The 11,709-nt window shown below is 34.9% G+C and overlaps 2 protein-coding genes across 4 annotated transcripts in view; one reads left to right on the top strand and one right to left on the bottom strand.

Moving 5' to 3' along the window:
* The first annotated feature begins 233 nt into the window (after nt 1-233).
* On the top strand, nt 234-9,373 carry LOC111485705 (phenylalanine--tRNA ligase beta subunit, cytoplasmic-like). Of its 2 annotated transcripts, none has more exons than XM_023132703.1 (20): nt 234-385; nt 483-538; nt 657-754; nt 1,099-1,228; nt 1,316-1,431; nt 1,799-1,865; nt 2,292-2,333; nt 3,042-3,083; nt 3,232-3,308; nt 3,695-3,821; nt 3,907-4,074; nt 4,926-5,051; nt 5,157-5,258; nt 5,345-5,479; nt 5,637-5,711; nt 6,100-6,207; nt 6,636-6,731; nt 6,839-6,922; nt 7,717-7,811; nt 8,140-9,373. In XM_023132703.1, exons 1-19 carry the CDS (start codon nt 328-330, stop codon nt 7,783-7,785), a joined length of 1,776 nt encoding a protein of 591 aa, XP_022988471.1. In that variant the 5' UTR covers nt 234-327; the 3' UTR covers nt 7,786-7,811; nt 8,140-9,373. The 2 variants fall into 2 exon arrangements, with proteins under 2 accessions (XP_022988471.1, XP_022988472.1); XM_023132704.1 differs by having other exon boundaries at nt 8,074-8,156.
* Nucleotides 9,374-9,818: 445 nt separating this feature from the next.
* Nucleotides 9,819-11,709, bottom strand: part of LOC111485708 (protein MIS12 homolog) — a 3,127-nt gene continuing 1,236 nt past the window's right edge. The window contains exons 4-7 of one of the 2 annotated variants that reach the window (XM_023132710.1): nt 11,005-11,100; nt 10,791-10,929; nt 10,119-10,247; nt 9,819-10,024 (exon numbers count right to left, since the gene is read on the bottom strand). In XM_023132710.1, coding sequence (XP_022988478.1) covers nt 9,963-10,024; nt 10,119-10,247; nt 10,791-10,929; nt 11,005-11,100 — 426 coding nt within the window. In that variant the 3' untranslated portion in view covers nt 9,819-9,962. Of the gene's footprint in view, nt 10,025-10,118; nt 10,251-10,790; nt 10,930-11,004; nt 11,101-11,709 lie in introns of both variants that reach the window. The other variant, XM_023132709.1, reaches the window with a different exon arrangement.

Raw genomic sequence — 11,709 nt, forward strand, 5'->3', positions numbered from 1 at the left:
TTAACACTACTTTCACATATTAATTTATTTCTTTTATTATTTACTATAATGTTTTCAACGAAGTTGTAACAAGTAGACAAAATATTGTACAAAACTTTATAGTACGAAACAACAATTAGAAAACAAATTTAATGGGCTGGGCTGGCACTGCCCGTTTCGTTGGACTCGAAAAAAATGGGCCCATTAGCCCAGTAGTGCGATATCTGGAGCCACGAGCCAGTTTGTTTGTTGAACAGTTGGCGCGACCGGCAGACTTATCTTCGTAGCCGCCAACCGCAGTGTTTTTGCTTCTGCTGGTGTAGCGTCGTACATTCTGAAGAGTCAACCATGCCGACCGTAAGCGTCGGAAGAGATCGCCTATTTGCTGCCCTCGGAAGAACTTACTGTGAGATTGCAGTGTTTTCCTATGTCACGTTATTCAATGATGCTATTGCATTCTGTTAGTTTTTTTTTTTTTTTTTGGTTTCATTTTCATTTCTTAGCTCAGGAAGAGTTTGAAGAGCTGTGCTTTAGGTTTGGGATTGAGCTTGATGACGTTGTAAGTACCTTGCGTTATTTGCGTTATCAGCTTACCGATGTTTTTCGTTGAGTTTAATCGATCATAACTATGATTTGGATGGGCATTTTCTTTTTACATTGGCTTGTTGATTGTATAGACGACAGAGAAGGCGATCATGAGGAAAGAGAAGCATTTGGAAGAAGAAGCGGATGAAGATGAAGAAGTCATCTACAAGATCGAGGTCCCCGCTAACAGGTACATTTCTTCGTAATTTGCTGTTGGTGGCTCTGTTAAGATTCAATACAGATTGTTTTTCCTCTTCCTTCTTCGTGTGCGTGTCTTTGAGGGTGCTGCTAGGCATAGTTCTTTGTTAATCTTGTATTGAGTTTGTGACACATCTAATTGATGTTATTTTCTTCTAAAAGAAGATATGTTATCTGTTTGTAAATTTTCCTGCATTCGGTTCTTTTTAAATTAAAATTTTTTTTTTCCCCAAAAACCAAAACCAACGTTGTAAATATCATTGGATAAAACTAGTTTAACGCTGTAATTGTAGCCATCTGCGATATAGCTGGTAAATATACTTTATGGTTTTGTAGATACGATTTACTCTGTCTTGAAGGGCTTGCCCAAGCACTGCGCATTTTTAATAAGCAAGAAGAGACACCCAGATATAAATTATCCAATATCAGCAAGGAATCTATGCATAAAATGCATGTAAACCCGGAGGTATAGTTTCCATTTGAATGTGTAATTTATATTACTACTGATAAATTTCAAATTATTTCTATTGGTCTGAAACTTTCAACTTCACAGACTTCTTTGGTTCGCCCTTACGTGGTTTGTGCTGTTTTGAGAGACATAACTTTTGATGAAGCAAGTTATAATAGCTTTATTGATCTGCAAGACAAACTTCATCAGAATATATGTCGGTAAGTTTGGATCTTAGCTATATGTGCCATATGCAGCGTGATTTTCTCTTATTTTGTGCATCGTTCTAATTTCCAATCAGGCACAGAGGTTGTAAAGCTACAGACTCGCAACTTATAAGTTGGATATTTTTTTTTACTCTAGAGATTCCATAAGGATATAGGATATGCAGTCCAAGTATGTAGCAATGAATTAATTGTGTGATCAAGTCGTAGTTATTCTTTGGTGGATGAGCAATTCCTTTGTTGACTATATTCTTTTTGCTAGGCCTCATTTTTAGATTTTACTTTCTATTCTTCGTCTTTTTCTCATTTTATTTTAGTTTTCACTCTAAGAGTTCTCTCAAGAATTTTGTTTCATTTGTTTTAGACGGAGAACTCTTGTTGCCATCGGAACTCATGACCTGGATACACTTGAAGGCCCTTTCACCTATGAGGTGGGCTTTCCTTGTGCTCATATTCTTGGGAGAATGTATATATTCTGTTTCTATTAGTGGGTCTAGTTGAATGTGCTGTGTTGCATTGGATTGATGGTAGAGACACCGTCTGTGTCCATTCACAATTGTTCCTCGGTTTCTGTAACGTGTCTGGAAAATTAATCTGTGAAGTTGGTCCTTTCATCCTTGAAGTGTTTGTTGTGGGACAATAATAAAATACTAAAAAAGGCTGCTGCTGTAGTGCAATACTATAGATTATACTCTCTGACAATTGTTTATTGTTTCTGTGTCATCTTTGCAGTTTTAGTTGTGGTTTATTCTCTCTCTCTCTCTCTCTCTCTCTCTCGTTTAATTCTGGTGGATACTTATTTATGGTGAATTCGGTGTCCTAATGTTGCCATTCTCACTTTCATCTCATTTTTTCAGGCTTTGCCACCATCAGCCATAAACTTTGTGCCACTGAAACAGGTAAAAACTATAATGTCCCTAGAACAAGTTTTTCCTTATTATTATCCGTTGTTGAGATGGAACAGGAGTATTCAGATTTCCCATCAAGATCTTTTATGTGAACTGATTTGTCTTGCTTTCTTGTTGCCTTTTTATTTTTTTTTTTTTTTTTTTTTTTGGTCTTACTTCCGTGATTGAATTGAATAGAATATCTACCTGCTGTGTGGATATGTTTCCCTATTTGGAAATTCTTTTGGACCCTTATAGAAGTGGTTCTGAAATAACCTTAGTTGACATGATTTCTTCTTTGTTAGTCTCTCCTTGAACCATTTCATTTTTATTTTTTTTGGATAAGAAACAATTTCGTTGAGGTATGAAATTACAAAAGAAGGGGAAAGAGAGATCCTGATCCAAAAGAGTTACAATAAACATCTCCAATTGGACAAAAGAGAGGACCTAGAATAGGAGGAGAAGAGAGAATTCAATTTACACCAAGAATAGGCAAGATAAAGAACATTATCAATAAAATTTCTGTAAGTAATCTCCTTTTATTTGAAGGTCCTATGGTTTCTTTCATTCCATATGGACCACAAAAAAGCAGAAATAAGATTCTTCCACAAAAGAGATATGTTCTTATATATTTTACTTCCTTAATCATTGACCTGGTTTAGAATATGGTATTTTAATGTTGTTTGAAATGAACTTTTCTTATCTTGTTATGTGATGCAGACAAAAAGTTTCAGAGCTGACGAGCTAATGGAGTACTATAAAGTAAGTGCCTTAATGAAAATATATCTATTTTCTCTCTGATATTTAGTCCTTCTAGTGGATGTATGTTGGTATGATGTTTATTAGATTTCTTGTTTCTGAACTTGATGTCGAAATATTTTGATCCATGTTTTTCCATGCTCATTTGCAGTCAGATTTGAAGCTGAAGAAGTTCTTGCACATAATAGAAAAATCACCTGTATTTCCCGTTTTGTTTGATCGCAACAGGTATACTACCGCAAAATTTTCTTGTGTTTGAACTAGTTATAGATCTTCTAGAACTTAATTGGTTGGGTTACTTGTTCTTACCAATAAACACGTGCATTTTATAGTTTGTCATTAGCTTCTTGGAAACTTTGTAGTTAAATTTCTTTCTTTTGTTGACAAATTGAAGTTTAAGTTATTTTTACATCTATTTATTTTGTACCTTTTGGACCAAGCAATTTCAATGGTTTTACAAGCTGACAACTCGTTATAATTTTCCGATTTTATTATTATTATTATTATTATTATTTTTTGAAGAAAAGGAATTGCCTGATTCTTTGTTATTATTGAGAACTTCTCTAAACATAAAAAATACCATATCTTGAAATAAGTTGAGCTCCTTGCTGCAGAACTGTTTTGTCTTTACCACCAATTATCAATGGTGCACATTCGGCTATTACTTTGAAGACAAAGAATGTGTTTATTGAATGCACTGCAACTGATCTGACGAAGGCAAATATTGTCTTGAATACTATGGTAAGAAATTTTTATGTTGTGGAAGAATTTATTTGGTGATGTATAGTAATCCCTAATTTTTGGAATTTTCTTTTAATCTTATTAGGTAACTATATTTTCAGCACTGTGCAAAAAGAAGTTTGAAATTGAACCAGTTGAAGTGATATATTCAGATGGGAAGTCAAATATTTATCCAGAGTTATCTCTCTACAATATGGAAGTTTCTCTGTCTTATATCACTAACTGCATTGGAGTCCCATTGGAGGCAGAAGAGGTAGTTGTCTAAGCTCATTGTATCTCTATTTCCTCTGTCAATTGCTACTAAATTTTCGTTGAGAGAGATTACTAAAACTTTCATAAACGGCATCAGATGATCCTTTCTAGAACATCACTGTGACACAAGAACCAATAAAGGTTCTCATTTCTGATTTTCTGTTTCCCATTTGTCTGCACTGTATGCTACACTGTAATTGGTGATTTTAGTAACAAACTGTTGCCGATGTGTAGTAGTAGTTGTCTAAGCTCATTATATCTATATTTCCTCTGTCAAGTGCTACTAAATTTTCATTGTGAATGATTACTACTGTTATTTACTTCTGTTGTTCCAATATATGAACATCATCATATAGAAGTTTTTCAAACTTCATTTTTGCCATATGGCTCTGCTTCAGTATCGTCTTATATCATAATGGGAACTTACCTAAGAACCAATAATTTATGATTACTTTGTAAATCCTTTGGCACCTTGTTTTCCCCTTTCTAATTTCATCTCCTCAATAAAATGAAGGAAACTGTGTTTCCTCATCAAAGGAAGAAAAAGAACTTTTGGCACTCGTCATATATACGCGCGCACACACACACACACTCTTTGTGCTGAAGTTATCCTCTAGGCTTGAGTTTAACATTTTACTTTGGCTTGGTGCCAATGCAAACTATAAATTCTTATAAGATAATGTTAGGCTGTTCAACGTAGTCATGATAGCTCAATTTTCGTTGTTTTTTCTTACCCAAAAAAGAGAGATTAATTTCATCCTAAGTACTTGCAAGATGAGGGGAATTTATAAAAAGGTATATAGGTTCAATGAAATGAATATGACGGCTTGTGATATTTTTACAATCTTCCAGGTTACCAGTTTGTTAAATAGGATGCAATTGCAATCTGAGCAGTCGGTATCTGGTGACATGTCTAATGTAACTATATCTGTGCCCCCAACAAGGAGTGATGTGCTTCACCCATGTGATGTCATGGAGGTATGGATAGTCAATAGGAAAATTAATCTTGTGAATACATATGTTTACATACTTCTTATGCAGCTTGCAAATAGCTATTGATCATGCAAATTTATTCTTTTCTAGGATGTTGCCATAGCTTATGGGTTCAATAACATCCCAAAGAGTAAACCAGCATCTTTGCAGCCTCTACCATTAAATGAGTTCAGTGACCTTATCAGAGGAGAGGTACATATTAGTAGTCATTGCTGTATGCTCTGTGTATATAACTTTTCTTGCTTGCCATTTTGTTATATTCATTCGTTTCTGTGTAGATTGCAATGAGTGGATTCACGGAGGTACTTACGTGGATCCTATGTTCTTATAAAGAGAATTTTTCCATGTTAAAGCGTGAAGATGATAAATCTACTTGTGTTATCATTGGAAATCCCCGTTCAACAGATTTTGAGGTTTGTAAACACATTTGGTTTTTTCATCAACTTGGGTAAACCGATGTAAATATGGCATGCTAGAAATCACTTGAATTATGTAGGCTTTCACAAAACATCTGAAATGATGCTCTACCTTAGTATTTTTATAACGTTTTGCACTTCTGAACATTGCCAGGTTGTACGAACCAGTCTTATGCCTGGTCTTTTGAAAACTGTTGGACATAATAAGGATCATCCAAAGCCCATAAAGGTACACATGTCAATCTTCTTTGACTGTTCTTCTTTCTTTTCATTTCTTTTTTTTTTTTTTTTTTTTTTTTTTTTTTTTTTTTTTTTTTTTTTTTTTTTTTTTTTTTTTTTTTTTACAACATGAAGGTGCAAATCTATGAAACTGTGATCATTTGTGATAAAAATATTGGTATAGACATGTGGAATTAATTACACACGCACTTTTTAAGTGTGCATATTCTGAAGTTTACATGTGGAGATTGTAACAGGGTTAAGAGTGTATGAAGTTTACATGATAGTTATTGCATTTTGATGTTGCCTGTGAATTTATTTTTTGATGGCTTGTTTGTTTTAAGGTTAACTTTTAAAAAGCTTAGAAGTTAAATTGTCTGTCAACTTCTTTGTTCTAGATATTTGAAGTTGGTGATGTATCATTACTGGATGATGCAAAAGATGTTGGTGCAAGAAATCATCGTCATCTTGCTGCTCTATATTGCAGTGCCAATTCTGGATTTGAGGTAAGAATCTAAATTGAAGTCGATTTTTTTTTTTTTTAAATTTACTATTTATTTACTATCATTAGATAACATTTAGACGTATTGTTTTATGTCAGTGCAAAAGGTTGGTGAATATATTATAAAACGAATAGAACTTTACAAGAATAATTCATTAAGTTTCCCTTTTTTCTTGCTCGAATATAGTGCATTTTCTATGTGATACATAATACATTGTTTTCTAGAGAAACAAATGTTCTCATAAATCATCTTCTTCTCTTTTATTTTATGCCTTTTTTTTTTTTTTTTTTTTTTTTTTTTTTTTTTTTTTTTTTTTTTTTTTTTTTTTTTTTTTTTTTTTTTTTTTTTTTTTTTTTGTGGCCATCTTTTTCAAGTGGTAATTCATGGTACCATTTCTATTTTTCATCATTTTTTTTCTTTTGATGTTTCAGTTGATTCATGGTTTGGTTGACAGAATAATGGAAGTCATAGGAGCTTCTTTTGTTACAGTTGGTGATGAAACTGGGTATTACATAAAGTGTTCAGATGTAAGTGGACTATTCCGTGTCTATGCTTTATTGCACGGTAGGATACAAATTAGAAACTTAGAATTGACTCTGTTTCTTGGCATGGGTTTTGTTTATATGTCCTGCAGAATCCGGAGTTCCTTACAGGTAGACAAGCTCATATCATTTATAAAGGAAGGAAAATTGGCACCTTTGGCATTGTTCATCCCGAGGTAGGGACACCTCTTGGGACTTGTGCTTGAAACCCCAGGACCATAATATACTTTTCTTGCTTGTGTAATATAGGGTGTCGGTCAATCTTTGTTCCCCACCCCCCCTCTCTCGCTTTCTTGCATTGAGATTGTGAGCTTTTTTGAGTTAATAAAATTGATACCGTTGCAATGTTGGTTCATGCTTACAATACTCTCGTGATAAAGGTTGAGTATGTAAAAGCGATAAGAAGTATGTTTGTATATAAATTTTGGTAATAAATTTCATCAATTGTTGTCGCTGTATATTTGCCATTTTTTGTTTTATCGAGATTGGTTTGTAGTAGTGAAGTTTATTCGGAGATTTGTTGATGGATTTGATTCTGTTTTCCACTCATACCCATTCATATTATCCTCTAACTACCCTCTTGATGAAAAGTGAGCGATGGCAAGGTTTCTCCAATGTTCCTCCAATGTTCCTCCATCCAACTGGTGGTTTTACATATTTATTTGCCAATATTTTGTAATTTGTACAATTCAGAACTTAGTGGTTCCATAGTTTACTGTACAAATCAAGATAGGTTTGGCTATAGTTTGAGGTAGAAAAAATCAGTATGTCGTGAAGTTCGATGATTATCGATGCCCTAACTTGTTCCTGCTTTAGTTCTGTCAGGGTCTTGCTTGCTTGGTCCCATGACTTGTCTACATTTTCTATTGCATTTCAATATGAATTCTTGGTTGTGGGCTTGTGGTCTCAAAACGAAATAGAGTTGGTATTTGTGTGGTGCTAATGATATATCTCTCTCATTCGTCCTCAGGTTTTGAATAACTTTGACATTCCTGATCCATGTTCCTTTGTTGAACTTAACATCGAGAGCTTTTTATAGTACTCACTTTACAGTTGATGAGACGAGTAAGTAAACCTTGCATCTCTTTTTTATCTTTCATAATCTTTCTATCAATACCGTCCTCTGGGGTCTCGTTCTCTCCAGTGGAAGTTATCCATTTCTCATGTTGAAAACAACACAAACGATTCTTTTATAGTTTGTGCTTTACCACAGATGACGATTCTTTTAAACTGTGTTATCTTTTGCTTTATTTTACTGGTTCTCTCCAAAATTACAACTATGAAGTTACTTTGGTTTTACTGAAGTGGATATGTTTTTTTGTTACTGTGGGTTTATGGGTTTTCCTCAGCTAAGTCTCTCAGAATAATCCTCCGATTACCATATGCATGTCAGGTTTCGAAGATTTGAAGCCTTTTTCATTTCAAGCTCTCATCTAAAGAACCTCACTGAAACTTCGGCCATTTGTGGTGCATTTGTATGCCAAACCGTCAGTTCAACCAACTGCACTCTCCACGAGGGGGAACTGATAGGAGAATATTTTGAGAGTTTTTAATATTTATTGGCGTGATTACAGCCCCGGTAATTTTTGGTTTTTAATATACAACAATTTATATCTCTTTGCCTTTTTCATCTAATCGTTGGTGTCTAAGAGTTCTCATAAGCATATGGCGTAACATATTTCTTATTTTGTTCTGGAGTCCTAATACATCTAGTTCAATGGTCCTGGTTGGGCTGTCTCTATAAAACTTATTTCATTTCCCAACTTGCAGTTTTTCTGAATTTCACAGGTACATTTCCATCCTGTAGTTGCAATCCGTATGACATTAATATTACTTAATAATACTTCGTTAGTTTCAACATCCTTCAAATCAGTTATCAACTGCATCTGCAAACTATACATTTGCTGAACTTTTCAGGATTAACAATAATCAGAGATGAATTGAAATACTTGGGGATGCCACTCATTCAAGCGGCTCCTATGATATGCTACTTTAGGATTTGGTGGCCTGCCTTGCTGCTGCTGATTCTTCAATGGAGCTGAACCTTTCTCAGCCTCTTTCACAACTGCATGAAACTCCATTGGCCCACCAGATGGGACTCTGGTGATTCTCAGAGGGTGTAATCCACTTATCCTCTTCTTGTCATTGATCTCTGTGGCCATTCGGTCTGGAATTGTGAATGATATACCAAACTTCCGAGGCAGAGTTCTTCTAATGAAAAACCCCCTTCCTTCCTTTGAGGCCTTTGCAGGCTTCTCTGTGAGGCCAAGTTTTTGCCTTATTGACAGATTCTTGACTTCAAACTGCTTCGCTATTGCTCGAGCTTGACCCCTCTTTGTCTTCGAGTGTTTGCCTCTTGTCTTGGCCATGCTCGGGTGAAGATTTGGACTGCAAAAGTAGAATCTTTAAGCTGTACTACAAGGGAAACCAGAGGTGTTTTTGTTTTCTCAAAGAAATTGAGAATTGAGTAAATTTAAATCCCAATATAAAGCTTATTGAAGAAGACTAGGGAGCGTATGAAATAAGCATCATCATCTCTTGAAGGCTCAAACTTAATTATTCTTCCCACGTTGGGTTACTTTGGAAAGAGACTTCATTTATTTTAAGTCCTATATGTTTTCGCTGGATTTTTTGCATTGAAAAACAGAGATTCTTGAAAATGGTCAACTGAACTAATTTATCTTATAGAAGTACAGTCATGATCCATATAAGCACTCGGTTTGGTGCAAAACAAGCAATCTTGTAGAAAAAACAAAGTTTGTTGGCTGTTTGTTTTTGTTATTGTTACAATTATTGTTCTTGGCCATGTGGAAAACCATTGACTTCAAAACAAGCCCATTGGATTGGAGCAGATTAGTAAAGTGCTGCCCTTGAAAGTTTAAACCTTACCACGAGTAGAAAAGTTTTGCCATCAAAACCAGCTGAATTTAAGTGCCAAACCAACGAGCTATCTGAAATACACAATTATAAAAAACACAATTCTACGAAAATTCTATAGGATTTCAACATCAAGGCAATTTTGAAACGCTTAAAAGTTTATAATTGAAGGTGATGCAAACCAAAATAGCTGAGGAGAGTCATCAATCCAAATGACATATTATACAAATTTGGTTTAGAATAATATCTCACAGACTAATCAAGTTAAAACATTGAAGAACTCATAGTGACAAGTTTCACAGCACGCATCATATACAGTAAGGTTGATGTCAAATGAGTTCAAAGGGTCTTCAAATCAGCTAAAAATTCTTGAATGTCATCCAGCTTAGCGTTAGAGAAACCTGCAGAACATAAACAAGCATGAACGAGTATGTGAGCATCTACCAGAAAGCTAAAACCAGCTTGATTCATCATGAAGTAGCTTCAAAATCCTACCCTTATGATGGTGAGAGATATCTCTGTTTGTATGAATCTTCTCTACTTTAGTGAGCTTGGATTCCTCCATCCTCCTTTTCTTCAGCTTTCCTATTTTCGCTCGCAGCTCAGATGCAGTTCCCATCATTTCTGCTACAAATTGAAATATGTTAGAAGTCTGCTTCCTAAAATCAGGAACACCTTTTTTCTGTCAACTGTTAGAATTACAATGAAATTTATTGCTAATGAATAAATTTTGTGCATCAAAATGAAAAAAAAGAAGCAAGAGAAATGGCCTTATTCACAGACTGGAGTTCCTCTTTTATGGAATTAACAGAAATGGGTAACAAAGAGAGATCCCACTAGCCATATAATATAAACATTGCCTAAAATGACATGATCTTGCAGGTGTTCACTAAAATATCATTTGGATGTATTAGAGTTTGTGTCACCATGGGATATGCAGGCCAGGACTACCTATCGGAGGAGAAGGTTAGTGTTCACAGAAACTTTAATCTACCAAGCTGACAAATGACAATAAAGCTTCATTACAAAAAATAAAAGAAATCAGCTTCATACATTATTTGTATATTTCATTTTGAGTATGCCTTCATGAGTATACTAGTAGAGTAGTGCACATGTAAGCTCAGAAATGCAGAAAGAAACAATCGATTTTAAGCACATCTTAATTACCCTGGAACATCTCATTCACAGAATTTTGCTCATATAATTGTAAAGCTTCGTTGAAACGATTGACTTGGGAGTTACTGGAAGCAGTTTGTCTTTCTAAAGCTTGTAGTTCTTGGTTCAATACAATATTCTCTTTTCTGACCTGAAAAACACATTTCCTCATGAAATATGATATACATAAACAAAAGAAGTAATAAATATACGACAAACTCAATACCTCAGAGAGATTTTTCCTCAAAAAATCTAACTCTGTATCCAGATCCACATCATAGAGGCAGTCACGACTTACTGAAGTGACAACAGGTGATTCATCCTAAGACAACTTAAAGAAAATATTTAAATCTGAATTAGAAATATATTTATTGCATTAGAAGAAGAAAAACTAGTAAGAGAATACATAGATTCAATTAACCACATCTCAAAATTATCAACCAAGATATGGGAATCATTGATAATTTAAAAACTTGACAATAAGATATTGCCGCTTCCAATAAGATACCAGTAAAACAGCAGAAATTGCCAATCTCAAGTAGTATGGGTGCAAAATGAGAGGAGTTGATCTGGATCCCACTAGATTAGATTAGACTTCTGTAACAGCTCAATCCCACTGCTAGCAGATATTGTCTGCTTTGGCTCATTACGTATAGTCGTCAGCCTCACAGTTTTAAAACGCGTCTACTATGGAGAGGGTCTAGTCCTACTCCGACCAGTGCATCGCACGGTCAGGTGATTGGCTCTCCATTTGTAACAGCTCAATCCTACCGCTAGCAAATACTGTCCGTTTTAGCTCGTTACATATTGCCATCAGCTTCACGATTTTAAAATGTGTCTACTAGGGAGAGGTTTCCACACCCTTACAAGGAATGTTTCGTTTTCCTCTCCAACCGACGTGAGATCTCACAACTTAAAACATGGTCGAGAA

This window comes from Cucurbita maxima, unplaced genomic scaffold (genome assembly GCF_002738345.1).
Source record: "Cucurbita maxima cultivar Rimu unplaced genomic scaffold, Cmax_1.0 Cma_Scf00010, whole genome shotgun sequence".
NCBI classification, from domain to species: Eukaryota; Viridiplantae; Streptophyta; class Magnoliopsida; order Cucurbitales; family Cucurbitaceae; genus Cucurbita; species Cucurbita maxima.

Bases quoted from the DNA above. Each gene is read 5' to 3' on its own strand.
- LOC111485705 (XM_023132703.1), top strand. From the start codon at position 328: ATGCCGACCGTAAGCGTCGGAAGAGATCGCCTATTTGCTGCCCTCGGA. The intron at 3,084-3,231 runs GTAAGTGCCTTA...GCTCATTTGCAG, and splicing joins AGCTAATGGAGTACTATAAA to TCAGATTTGAAGCTGAAGAA. The intron at 4,075-4,925 runs GTAGTTGTCTAA...ACAATCTTCCAG, and splicing joins TCCCATTGGAGGCAGAAGAG to GTTACCAGTTTGTTAAATAG.